The following is a 13,887-nucleotide window of genomic DNA, read 5'->3' on the forward strand; positions in this document are numbered from 1 at the left end:
AAAAAGCTAAATGAGTTCTTCAGTTTTTGGAGAGATTTCATCACCTCATTGTGTTTATATCAGCTGTAGGCAAGGAATCCAGGACCCAGGGATACGGAATCAAGTAGTAAAAAGGGAGACCCAGACTCCACCACACACACACCTCGTTGTGTGGTCTTGGTTCAGTCACTTTCCCTCTCTGGTCATCATTTTCCTTATTTGTAAATGAAGTAGAACTGGTGTCCTTTGAAACTCTTTGGGACCCTGCGGTTCTCTGTGATTCATGGGTGATTTCCCCAGGATCCCATTGTTGTAACTTCAGTGTAGTGCTTGTTCCTTAAAATCATCTGTCACGAAGCTAAATCTCGAAAATGGTCCAGCCCCACAGCCCCACTTCATTGACCTGCCTTTGCCATTTCGTCCTTCTTATTGATGGCAGAGAGATGACATGTCTAATAGTCAACACGCAGTGAGATAGAGCAGGTTGCATTTTTATATTTCCATCATAAAATTAGTACCTCAGCTCCCTCTGGCAGGCCTCTGCAACCATCTTAATTACAATGTAATGCTCCCTGACTTCCTTGATGTCTTCTAGATGCCAGGCTCCTAAAGGCCCTGGCTGCTGGCCCTCAGGCTCTTACTTTTGATCCCAATTTCCTGTTCCTGTTGGGCAGGCCCTTCTGTCACCAGCCTGTCAGATCCATCACTCCTCCCAGATCACATAGACCGTTTATGCCAAGTCCAGACTTAACCTAGAGCTGCTGACTCAGTGTCTAGTGTTTTGGCCTCTTCACAGTTTTTGTCCAAATTCCAGATTATCCTAACCAGCAGCAGATTTTTTTCCTCCCAGAGCTGTCAGATTTGGGGCTCTTAAACTTTTCTTCCACTTCCCTTTTTTGCTCCACTTCACTCTAGCCACACACCAGGCAGAATCCCTTTGCAATGGCTTTTCTCTCTGGCTAGAAAATTCTCCCCAGGTAGCCACATGGCTTGCTTCTGCCTTCAAGTTTTGTGGTCAAATGCTTCCATCTCAGCCAGCCTGCCCTTAAGGTGTTATTTTCAAGACAGTGGTCAGGAAAGACCTCATTGAGAAATGTGTCATTCAAATATGACTGAGTTGTTAGCAGCTGAAAAGTGTTTGGTTCTAAACCAGTCATGAGTAGAGCAGCAAAAAAAGTGTTCCAGGCAGAGTAAAGAGCCAGTGCCAAGGCCTGGGGTAATGTGATCCTGGAACAGCCAAGAGGTCAATATGGCCCAACCTAAGAGTCAGCAAGTAGCAGTAGATGAGGCTGCAGAGGGTAGAGGAGCCCATTGACACAGTCCTGGTAGAAACTGGCTTCTGAAGTATGGTCAGCATTAGTAAAAATGCAGAATCTCAGTTCCCATCCCAGACCTACTGGATCAGAATCTATAATTTAACAAGCTTCCCAGGTGATTTGCATACACATTAAATTTGAGCAGCACTGTCATAAATCTTCCATTTAGCGTGACCTAGTACCCAGTTTTTTTCCACTGTCACCTCTCCCTACCTTCCTCAATATGAAGCAGAAGGCCAGTCCTACCCCAGTGATTTTAAGCTTTTCAGAAAAAATGAATAGCTTTTCCTTACACAAAGTTTTGGGAAACCCTAAAGAAACCAATCATTAGGCAAAATACCAAAGCTTTGGGCTTTCTAGTCTTAGTTTATATACTTCCCTAAAGTCGGTTGATTCCTTGTTTTGGGAGTAGGACTGTTTTTCTTTCTCCAAGGACCACTACATTCTGTCCATACACCTTCTAATGAAGTACTTTGTTCACGTGTGTGTGTGTGTATGTGTGTGTGTGTGTGCTTTTGGTATAATTCCGTAGTTCTTGATACGACATAGTTCTCGTCTCCATGTTGATCATCATATTTTATAAAGACTTTCTTTTTTCACATATAACCAAAGCATTGAAAGTATTAGGTTATTAACACACTGGAAAATGCAATCAATCAGTTGATTATCATCTAATGTTTTAATGATCACATTTTTAATCCAATTATGCATGTTTGAATCTTTCAAATTTTCTTTAATTAAAGATTGCCTCCTGGCACTGCTATCAGAAATAAGAAATTGAACAGAATCGAGCCAGATATAATTTAATGTTGAAAGGAAACTGCAAGGATAACTGGGCCGCTCTAGGTTTAATGGTTGACCATGACTTTAAAGCCCTCATACAAAATTTTCTAATTGATAAGAAAAATTTAATCATCTTTAGATATACTCCGTTTGCATTCAAATAAGGTATTTCTTTTTCTAAATAAACCTCCCCTAACTGATTATTCATATTACCGTTCAAAATGCTTAAAAATGAAAGACAGAGTTGGGTGAAATGTAGACTACTTAATACAGTGTGTATTTAATATAAAAGTCATACATTATTCATTTTCGCAATTTGAATAACTTTGAATTTAGCATCCCTGTTCCTCATCTTTTCCTTTGATGAACAATTAATTATTAAAATATAATATTGTCTGCATACAGCACTGGGATCCTTGAAAGTGGAATATGAGAGTCATTCCTTTTCAATTCTTTTATCTAGTAGTGCACAGTACCTGCTTATTATGGTATAATGGAATGAATAGTGGAATAAGAGTGTTTCAAATATTTTTCTCAACTAGTTAAGTGTCTTGGATAGGAATGTTTTGAATTCAAATTACTAATTAGGATAAAAGTTGGAGGCAGGGTGCTCTGATGAGGATGGCTTTGGACTCAAACTGCCCATAATTGTAATAGGATTCCTTTAACAAGTGCTTGTCTGTGCTTACTCTATGGCAGACACTCTGCTAAGGTCTTATCTAATGGTAATTCATTTAATATTCTCCTGATAAGGTAAAACTCCAGATGAGGTCAATATTATTATAATCCCATTTTACAGATGAGAAAACAGTTCACAGAGAGGGAAGCTGGTGGTCTTAGGTCAGACCTTCAAGTAGACCAATTAGGATTCAATCCAGGGGCCTGGCTCTCGCACATCCCTCCACTTTATAATGTGTACATTTATTAAGATTTTCGCAGTGGGAGGGTCCTCATTTTAAACTAAAAAGTGGCTTCTTTTCTTTTTTTTTTTTTTTTTTTTCTTTTTTAGGGCCACACTCAAGGTATATGGAGGTTCCCAGGCTAGGAGTCGATTCGGAGCTACAGCTGCCAACCACAGCCGTGGCCACAACCATGTGGGATCTGAGCTATGTCTGTAAACTACACCATAGCTCATGGCAACACCGGGTCCTTAACCCACTGAGCGAGGCCAAGGATCAAACCCACATCCTCATGGATATTAGTTGGATTCATTTCCACTGTGCCACAATGGGAACTCCAAGCTTCTTCCTTCTTTCCAGAGTCTGTACTCAATAAATTCCAGTCTTGTCCAGCCAGTTGAGTGCCTTGTGGCTTATTCAGGCTTTGTGGGCAGGGCCAGAAATACAGGGGTGCCATTTATAAAATTATGTCTGACTGACAGGTAAGCATTAGGAGCATCCCATTCAGTGGAGTACTCCTATCAGACTGAGCAGGAAGTGGAATTTTCAGAAAGATCTGTGAAAATTAATGTTCAGATTGAACTTAAAAGACTCAAGAGAAAAAGACAACTCAAGAATTCTGTAATGTATGTTCATAAAAAATGACCATTAATGGCACCTGAACACATAGCATGCCCTACCCCCAATTCTGGCTCTGACTCCCAAGATGACTTTCTTTTTCTTTTCTGTTTTTTGTTTTTTGTTTTTTTGTGTCTTTTTAGGGCTGCATCCTCAGCATATGAAAGTTCCCAGACTAGGGGTCGAATCAGAGCTACAGCTGCCGGCCTACACCACAGCCACAGCAACACCAGATCCTTAACCCACTGAGCAAGGCCAGGGATTGAACCTGTGTCCTGATGGGTGCTAGTAGGGTTTGTTAACTGCTGAGCCACGACAGAACTCCCCCAAGATGACTTTCTAACACTTGCCCCCACCCTCCAACACTTGGCTTGAAATTGAAAGGACACGGTATGACCCAATGACCAGATCCATTCCACTGACTTTTCTTGTGTGGCCCCTGAGTTGATGTGAACCCTAAGTGAAATGTTATCCTCCCCTCCCTCCCCCAACCAAGAATTCCATTCTTCTCATTAGGAGATGTACATCTTTTAAAATTGTCTTCAGTTGCTACTAGCATTTTTAACATTGTTACTAAGGTTGTGGAACTGTGTTTGTTATATAGGAACCTATATAACATCTTTGATGTTACCTCTTGTCCTGAAAAACCTAAAATATTTACTGTCTGGCACTTTCCAGGAAAAATCTGCAAATTCCTGGCTTAAAACAGAAAATAAGCTGGCCCACCCTTAGCTAAGTGCTTGCCTTGGTAAATCAGGGATCACCAGACACTGTGCTAAGCCCCTTACTTGTATTAGCTTGACTAATAGTCGCAGCAACTCCTGAGGGGTAAATAGTCTCCTTAGTCCCCTTATTCCCATTTAACAGATAAGGGAAGTATCTCAGAAAGTTTAAGACTTTTCCCCAAGGTCACACAGCTTTTAAGTATCAGTTGGTTCTGCAGCTCATGCTAGAACTTTGGCAAAGAAATACTAACCTAGAATGCTCAGGTTGATGAAAACTATCAGACATGCTGCTCCTTTGAGGTATTACTAATCTAATTAAAAGATAAAACACAGCCACAAACATTCAGGGAAGTACGTGGTTATGTAAGATATACATGGCTAGGTCTTGGTAGTTTAGAGGAATAATAATAACAACAGTAGTAATACAAGTAATAAGAATTAGAATAAAAATCATATCTATCATGTATGAGATGCTTACTATATTCCAAGCTCTTTCTGAACCTCGTTCTTGTATTGATTTATTTAATCTTCACAACAGCCTAGGAAGATTTAGAAACTCAGATCATGCAGCTCACTGGTGGAGGAGTGGGATTTGAGTCCAGCAGACTGAGAATCTGCTCGCTTTACCAACCCCTGTAAGAGATGCAGAAATGAGGTGCTGATGAGGTAGTGGTTTGATTTTTGGTTTTCAGCACTACATGGTGTTTTTTGCTCCTAGGCTGTTTCAGATCTTTAGTGGTTTCTTTGAAGAAAGAATCCCATTCGAGTCTCTGTATACTCAAGTCTTTGACCTTGAGCCTATTACTTCGCCTTGGTCTCCCATTTCCCCAGCAACATAATCAAAGAATTGGCCTAACTTGGTGGTTTTTAAAGTGTCCCTGGGATTCCCAGCTCAGCTTCAACACCAGCGGCTGCACTTGGGCTGAGCTGCTTGACTCCTGTGTAAGATTTTGCTTAAAGAGATGTTCTTTGGTCCCAAACCCACTGAACTAATATAGTCTGAGGCCCTTTTAGGCCTCAGAATCCTACTATCCAGTGGCAGTGATGGTGGTGGAATCAACCAAGCAGTAGCAGCCCCCCCCATCCCTGCCACTAGCTTTACCCACCCTGCCACTCATCTGACAATACCATCTAACCAATTAAATCAAAACCTGCATCTGGAAGTTCCTGTTGTGGCTCTGCCTGTTAAGGATGCTGTCTTGCTCAGTGGGTTGAGGATCCGGTGTTCCAGTAAAACTGTGGTGAAGTTCACAGGTACGGCTCGGTTCCAGCGTGGCTGTGGCTGTGGTGTAGGCCTGCAACTGCAGCTCCATTTTAACCCCTATCCCAGGAATTTCCATATGCCTCAGGTGCGGCCTTAACAAGAAAAAGAACACAAAACCTGCATCTGAAGCCCTTGCATTGGTGCTGGTCAGAGAGGCCCTTCTACATTTGTAGCAGCGATCAGGCCTGCACTTTCCCTCAGTCCCTGCCAAATCCAGCCACCTCTGATTGGTGGGGCAGGTGTTCCTGATTTATCTTTTTATGTTCTTTAAAGCCACAGCCTCTTCTTGGAGTGGGTGCTTTAGATAGGAGCTTTGCTGCCGTGGGCTTACAAGGATTGTCTTGTTACTACCTATCTGCAGATAGTGTGCTTAACTGCAACTCTAATATTGGGGCAGGCCCCTAGGGGGAAATTCTAAAGATATTCTGGTCCTTCTGTTCAGAGCCCTTGATCCTACAGTAGGTTGGTGTGCTGCAGCATGACGCCAGGAAAAATGCAGGCAGTGATTTTGTGGTTCATGATGCCAGGCCTTATGCCTCCTCTGTTGCTTGGGGCCTTGTATGGACTATTTGCACAGCCTAGGAAGTGCGGAGATGGCCAGCAAAGGCCAGAATATCCCCTCCTCCCAGTCAAGCCAGTCTCAGCCAAGCACCAAGCATGCTTGCAGAGTTCTCCCCCATCATTTGGCTGCTGGTAACCCCAGTTAAATTAAAGCCCAGACTCACCAGTGGATGGAAGGGCCATACTGTTATTCTGGCCTATTGTGTAACTAAAATTGCTTTTGTTGTTTCGATTATAGAACCCTATGATTTGAAGACTTTTGCATTTATTTGTTAGTATTTCATTTTTCCCTTTAGAAAATGAATTGCAAACTTTTGTGAGAAGCAGCCAAGGTTTCCAGGCTCATGAATAACCGCTTCCACTTTACTCTTCACTGTTGACCTCGGGCTTGGTGATTTTACCTCTCTGTGCCTTGAGTTCCATAGCTGGAAAGTTGGAGTATTAAAAGTACATACTGGGGCTCCTGCTGTGGCACAACAGGATCATCAGCATCTTGGGAGTGCTGGGACACAGATTGAATCCCTGGCCCATCACAGCAGGTTGAGGATCTGGCATTGCCATAGCTGCAGCTTAGTTCAAAGCTGTGGCTCGGATCTGATCCTTGGCCCAGGAGCTCCATATGCCTTGGGGTGGCCAAAAAAGTGCATGCTCTGTAGGGTTGTAAAGGGACAGAGTATACTGATGGCTCAAGAATAATGAAAGCCTGGATTCCAGACTCAAATACCTGGTTGTACATTCCAGCTCTGTATATTAGAGATGATAATAGTACTACTGCATGGGATCATTTTAAGTATTAAATCAGTCTTGTAAAGCTCATAGAACAGAACTTAGGACATACAGTAAGTGCTGTTTAAATATTTCTAACATATAAATACCCAGAATAACGCCTGGCATGCAGTAAAAGCTAAATAAATAGTTTTGTTCAACAAATCCCTACCACAAGGAAATTGCCGTTTTCATTATTCTCATATAGTTGATTTCTGTTGGGTTTTTGCATTATTCCCAAGTGTCATAGACCTCTTGAGTCTAAGGATACATATTTGCCCAAATACCTGTACTAGATGTTCTACATAAAAGAAGAGGAGGGAGGAGGTGTGATACTTGGCAATAATATTCCTGTAAGTCACAGGTATGTCCATGAAATAACCCGGAGGCTTGAGATCCCTGAGAAATGTCCAGGTACCCATGGAGGAGCTAAAGCAAGCCATTAGCAAGACTGCAATCCTTATTACATCTCTGAATGGAGAGAGGAAATCCAGACAAATTCAGGGCTAGACATTTGAAGACCCAAGTAGAGACCAAAACCTTCTCTGATTTGTGAAGGAAACTGGATGATCTACTGACTCTGACTGGGAGAGTTATGATACAGCACCCTCATCTCTGTTGCACTCTTCTTTCCTGCCTCAGGACTTTTGCACATGCTATTGCCACAGCTTGAAATGCTCTTCATCTCCCCTTTTGCCCCCACTGAACAATATTCACCTGATTAATTTTAGCATCTTTAGCCAAGTCAGAATTATGCCAACTCTGGTGTCAGGGTGACTGGGTTCGTATCCCAGCTTTACTACTGAGGAGCTGTGTGACCTTCGGCAGATAGTAACCCCTTCTATACCTTGCTTTCTTCATAGGGTTATTGTGAGATATCACTGTTGGGTCTCAGCTTAAATGTCATTTCTTCTACTTAAAGGAAAACCCCTGAACATTTGTTTAAAATGGGGTGGGGAAAAGACTGTTTTCAAGGCCATCATTTTAGGAGTTCATGGTCATACCTGGGTTAGGTGTCACTTTAATTGGGTTAAGCCTTGGGGAAACCATAATGAACATAACCAACTTTGGAATTGCACTTGATAATTAACTGGCTTAGAATTTTCCCTTCCTACTTGGTTTCTCATGGGTGTCCCCAAATTTTTGCTCATGATTATTAGTTTGTAAGTATTAAATGGAGAAGGGATCTATGATGAAACCAAGTCTGTTTCTTTTCTTCAGGACTTATTGACTTTGCTGTGCTAGTGTTTTGTCTATTTCCTGGGGGAAGAGGGAGGGACCGCAGTGTTGCCCGTGTTGTCTATCATGGGAGAACCCATTTTCCCATGAAATACAGTGCAGGGCGGTGGCTCTGAGCACACCTTGGGAAACAGTGTTTTGCTTTCCATGGTGTCTCCCACCACCAAATGCTAGTGCTTCTCAGGATGTAAACAAACACAGGACTTGCAATGTGGCACCCATGTGCCAAGAGTTTTGACTGTGCATCTGCAGCATTGCAACTTAACCACTGTGCTTTTCTTTTCCCTCTTCCCCCAAACAGAGAAGGAGACCTTTCTGGATCCCTTTGTCCTCCGGGACCTCCTGCCTTCATCCCTCAGCAGCTATTACCGGTACACAGGCTCTTTGACTACCCCACCGTGTAGTGAAATCGTGGAGTGGATAGTCTTCCGGAGGCCTGTCCCCATCTCTTACCATCAGGTAGCTTTTTAGCCCCCAAAGGGGCCTCTGCATTTACTTGTGTTGTCTTGTCTTAACTGTTTATCATTGCTAGAATACACCAGCGTAAGGATTTATTGTTGTTGTTGTTGTTGTTGTTATCCTTTGCTTCTCATTCTTTTCATTCTTTCCAAGAAATGTGTTTTTGCACCCAAGAACTGTAAAATACAAAACATGGTTTCTCAGTTGCACATTAACTAGCTTAGAAGAATTGCAGGCATAAAATCATGTATCTTGTAAGTGTTCGATCTTGAGGGGATAATATCTATCCTCTGTGATGATGTCTTGTGCCAGGAACTCTTTTGAGCTCTTTCTATGTATTCACTCATTTAATCTTCATGAACAACAGTCTCATGAGGCAGGTGCTATTTGTACTCGCGTATTTTAGAGAGGAGACAACAGAAGTGAAGTAACTTGCCTAAGGTCACTCAACCGGTTACCAAGCCATGGTGTCTGATCCTGGAGATGAATGCTCTGAGCCACTAAATCTACCCAAAGTTCAGGGGGAGAAGAATGTATACATGAAGAAATGAAAGAAAAAAACCATTGACTGAGCTCTTTCTATGTGGCAAGCACTTTATATCTGATCAGTTTGTTGCAAAACAATATTGAGACTTGGGTATGCCACACTAAGCTGGTACATAGAAGGATATGGTGGCTTGGAGGGATTAGTAACTTGCCCAAGGATTCATGGTCAATGAACATTGGAGCCAGAAACCAAGTTCGGGGTTGTCTGATTCCAAATCCATATTGCTAATACCCTATATTGAGTGCTTCTCTCTGAGTGTGGCCTGGCGGATGTTGTAGGAAGGTGAGTTTAGGCTGAGCTGGTAACTGTGGGTAGGAGTTTGGTGAAGTGGAGATGAGGTTGGGGCAATGTCAGAGGAAGAGGACCCACCAGGGGATGAGGGGCCTTGAAATCACCTCATCAGGAATAATAGAGGCAAAGAAAAAATAGGATATGTGTACGTCTTCCAAAATGCAGCATGCAGTGAGGGAGAAGAGCAGATTTCTTCTCCATAATTTTAGAAAAGAGAGCCTAGACCAATGGTAGGATTTAGAAGGAAGGAGATTTGAGCTGTTAACCAGGACTATCTAAAAATGGAAAGTTCTTAGAGTTCCTGTTGTGGCTCAGTGGTAACAAACCTAACTAGTATCCATGAGGATGTAGGTTTGATCCCTGGCCTCACTCAGTGGGTTAAGGATCCAGTGTTGCCAGGAGCTGCAGTGCAGGTTGCAGACACAGCTCTGATCTGTGTTGCTGTGGCTGTCGTGTAGGCCAACAGCTGCAGCTCTGATTTGACCCCTAGCCTGGGAACCTCCATATGCCTCAGGTGTGGCCCTAAAAATGAATAAATAAGTAAATAAGTAAGTAAAATTAAAATGGAACATTGTTAGCAGAACGATTCCTAGAACTGCCTCCCCCAAGTTTGAGAGATAGCACTAGGGCTGATGTAGAGGGAAAAGGGGGGCGTTTTGAAATTATGCAATAAATATCCATAATATAACCAAAGAAGACACAAGCAATAAGATTATAAGCCTGGCTAGTGTGGGAAAAATAGTCCAAAGATTTTTCTAACAAGGGCATAGAATACAGAACAGGGAGTGGGGGGAAATGGGATTGAATGATTGTCCACGGCTGTGTGGAGTGGACCCACTTAAAGTAGGTCTTCAAGAAACCATAGCAGGGACATCCCGAGATGAAGCTGTCACGACCAGGACTGTAGCTAGAAAGTGAGGAGCAAGTGTACTCTCTGCCTTTCAGGGCCATACAGACTCTTACATCTTAGTTTCATCCACGCTTTGTGACTCCGTACTTTTTCAAAATTCTGGTTCCTTCTCTCTCTCAGTTTGAGTGTGGGTTTTCTTTGGAGGGGAGTAGAACCCAATATGGTTACTCTAATATTAGTTGACCTTTCAACTCAAGGGCCAGCCACCAACTGATAACAGTCTGGCCAAGTATTCAGGAAGAGATCCAAATAGATGTTGGCAACCCAGCAAATTGGCTGGCTTTGGGTCCTGTGTTCATTTTTCAGCAAATCAGCAGAGGTACTGGTCCTGTTCTGAGACATCCAATGTTGCCTTGGGGAGCAGGGGGTGGTAAATGGAGCAGGTCACCTAGAAGGAGCTTTGTACAGAAGAGATAGCCCATTAACAAAGGTAGGTAGTGTGGGGCCAGGGGAAACATTTATTTGGCCTCTCTGAAGTTGGCAGATGCTTTACTTTCAGACTTTTTTTTTTTTCTCTTCATTCCATTGTGATAAAAAGAAAGACTAGCAATTTAGTGGCTGAACAGGATCTGCTGGCCTTACGGAGATAATGAAATATGAAAAAAGTTTTCTTCCTAATGGTGAAGCCAGCATTGTTTTATTAAAATCAAATAAAATTGCAGCCCAAATATTTATATCCTCAAGATTCATGGGACAGAGCTTTGAAAAGGGACCCCCTTTTGTCGGTTAAGATAAATGCTTTTGTCTTCAAAGATATAAAGGTTTGAGATAATGAGGTTAAGAAATTCAAGTTTGGCTTTTTTTCTCTTCTTTTTTTGGTAGGATGCCCTGTGAGGGGGAGGCATAGAGAGGCAATTGTTTAGCCAGGTAATTAACAGTTACTGGGTTTCGTGGCAGTTTAGTGGATCTACATAAAAGGCAAAGTTTTAGGCTTGGTAGCTTGTCAAGTATTTGTCAATTAGAAGCATTTTGACATTTGGGAACTGAGTATCCAGAAAATGCTTTGTTACCATCTTTTTATTCTACCCTGCACCCATACATGTGGGGAGAAAAATAATTGAAGGGTTTTTCTCTGGGATTTTTAGTATGACTTCTCTGTAGGTACTATTGTTTCCAGAAACTAGTGAAGAAATAAATTCATCTCACTGACCTCCTAGTTTCTTTACCCTAAACACTTTACTGTATCTGGCACAGCTTCATATACCCTTTTCTTTGTCCCAAGGGAAGAAACAGCTCATTTTCACATGGCCCAGCTGGATCCTTGAGGGTGAGCTGAGTGGAGGTCACAGCTGTGTAGGTCCACGGAAGGGAACGTGTTGGCCATCTGAGTATTATCGTTTCAGATCTTCCCACCCTGACCCTGCCAACATTCTTTCTGGAGTTAGCACAGAATGTTCATTTCAGAAAGGCAAACAGCCAATTCAGAGACGCCAAGTAGACCGAATCCCATGTCTGCTTGTATCAGGAAGAAAACATTCCTGGTCCTTCATCCTTCTTTTTCTCCAAAGGCCCCTCTTTTCTCTCATGCAGAGTGGCTCCCTGTCAGCAGTGAAAAGGACAGCCATGTTCCCCCTAAAATTAATGCTTAGCACAAACTGTCGGACTGGTAAGATGTGAATTTCTTTGAAATCTTCCAGAGTAAATATGAGCAACTGCCTCTTTTCCCTCTTTTGTGCTTCTTGGGCATTCAAGTCAGTGAGCTCGACTCTGGCTCCTGTGATAATCTAGATCTCAATATGATGTTGCTGATGGAATCACAGGTTGGCTTCCTTGGTCAGCAGTCAGCCTGGCTTATGTGGCTCCACTAAACACTGACTATAAATATCAGGCCAAAAGCACCCCACAAAAATGGCAGCACCCTCAGTCCTGGGGAGGTCAAAGGAGCAGAAGCAGTGCATGGAGACAGGTGCCTGCCTTGTGTTCATGATCATCAGGGAACTTGATCATTTTTACTCCAGCATGTGTTTTCTTCTACAACAGTGGCTCTCAGATGATAGCACTTTGGCCATGCCAACTTTTCCTTTCCAGGACTATTGGCTTCTGCAGTTTAAAATATGATACTGCCTATAATTTTCTCTAGCCATGAGTTTTCCTTAAATGCTTCTTGGAGGTTCTGTTAAAAAGGAAATAAATATCAAAAAGGTTAGTTTATTTTTTCTATTTACATGACTTTTTTATTGAAGTACAGTTGATTTACATCATTATGTTAGTTTCAGGTATATAGACAAGTGATTCAGTTTTACATATATATATAGTATTCAGTTTTATATGTATAGGTTATTATAAGATGCTGAATATTATTCTCTGTGTTATATAGTAAATCCTTGTTGCTTATCTGTTTTATGTGTAGCAGTTTGTATCTGTTAATTCCATACTTTTTTTGTTGTTGTTGTTGTTGTTGTTGTCTTTTTAGGGCCACACCCGCAGCATAGGGAAGTTCGCAGGCTAGGGTATAATCAGAGCTGCAGCTGATGGCCTACACCACAGCCACAGCAACGGGGATCTGAGCCATGTCTTCGAACTACACCACAGCTCATGGCAACGCCAGATCCTTAACCCACTGAGCAAGGCCTGGGATCAGTCTTGCATCCGCATGGATCCTAGTCAGGTTCATTAACTGCTGAGCCATGAAGGAAACTCCTGTTAATCCCATACTTAAATTTATCCTTCCTCTGCCTCCCTTTCCTCTTTGGTAACTGTAAATTTGTTTTCTACATCTGTGAATCAGTTTCTGCTTTGTATATAGATTCACTTAGTATTATTTTTTAGATTCCACATATAAGTGGTATATTTAATATTTGCTTTATCTCTCTGACTTACTTTATGTAGTCTGATATTCTTTAAGTCCATCTATGTCGTTGCAAATAGCAATATTTCATTCTTCTTTAAGACTGAGTGATAGTTCTCTGGGTGTCTGTGTGTACATAACACATCATCTTAAACCAGTCATCTGCGGATTGGCATTTGGGTTGTTTCCAAGTTTGGTTGTCCTAAATATTGCTACTATGAATATTGGAGTGCAGGTATCTTTTTCAATTAGAGTTTTTGTCTTTTCCAGATATATGCCCAGGAGTGGGATTGCTGGATCATACAGGTAGCTGGTAGCTCTATAGTTTTTAAGGAACCTCCATATAGTTTTCAATAGTTGACTGCACCAATTTACATTCCCACTAACAGTGTAGGAAGGTTCCCTTTTCTCTACGCCCCTCCAGCATTTTTTAGACTTTTGGATGGTAGCCATTCTGACCAGTGTGAGGTGATACTTCATTGTGGCTTTCATTGCATTTCTCTAGTAATTATTGATGTTGAGCATCCTTTCATGTGTCTCTTGGCCATCTGTATGTCTTCTTTTGGACAAATGTCTGTTTAGGTCTATTTTTTGATTGATTTTTTTTTTTTTGATACTCAGCTGTATGAGCTATTTGTATATTTTGGAAATTAACACCTTTTTGGTCACATCATTTGCAAATATTTTCTCTCCCATTCCATAGGTTGTCTTTTTGTTTTGTTGATGATTTCCTTGGTTATGAA

The 13,887-nt window shown here is 41.9% G+C and overlaps 1 protein-coding gene across 9 annotated transcripts in view; it reads left to right on the forward strand.

The window, feature by feature from the left end:
- Positions 1-13,887, forward strand: part of PTPRG (protein tyrosine phosphatase, receptor type G) — a 737,058-nt gene that overhangs the window by 577,387 nt on the left and 145,784 nt on the right. For all 9 annotated transcript variants that reach the window (XM_021070772.1, XM_021070771.1, XM_021070773.1 and 6 more), the window contains one exon: positions 8,451-8,608. In XM_021070772.1, coding sequence (XP_020926431.1) covers positions 8,451-8,608 — 158 coding nt within the window. The remainder of the gene's footprint in view (positions 1-8,450; positions 8,609-13,887) is intronic.

This window comes from Sus scrofa, chromosome 13, assembly GCF_000003025.6.
Source record: "Sus scrofa isolate TJ Tabasco breed Duroc chromosome 13, Sscrofa11.1, whole genome shotgun sequence".
Lineage (NCBI taxonomy): Eukaryota > Metazoa > Chordata > Mammalia > Artiodactyla > Suidae > Sus > Sus scrofa.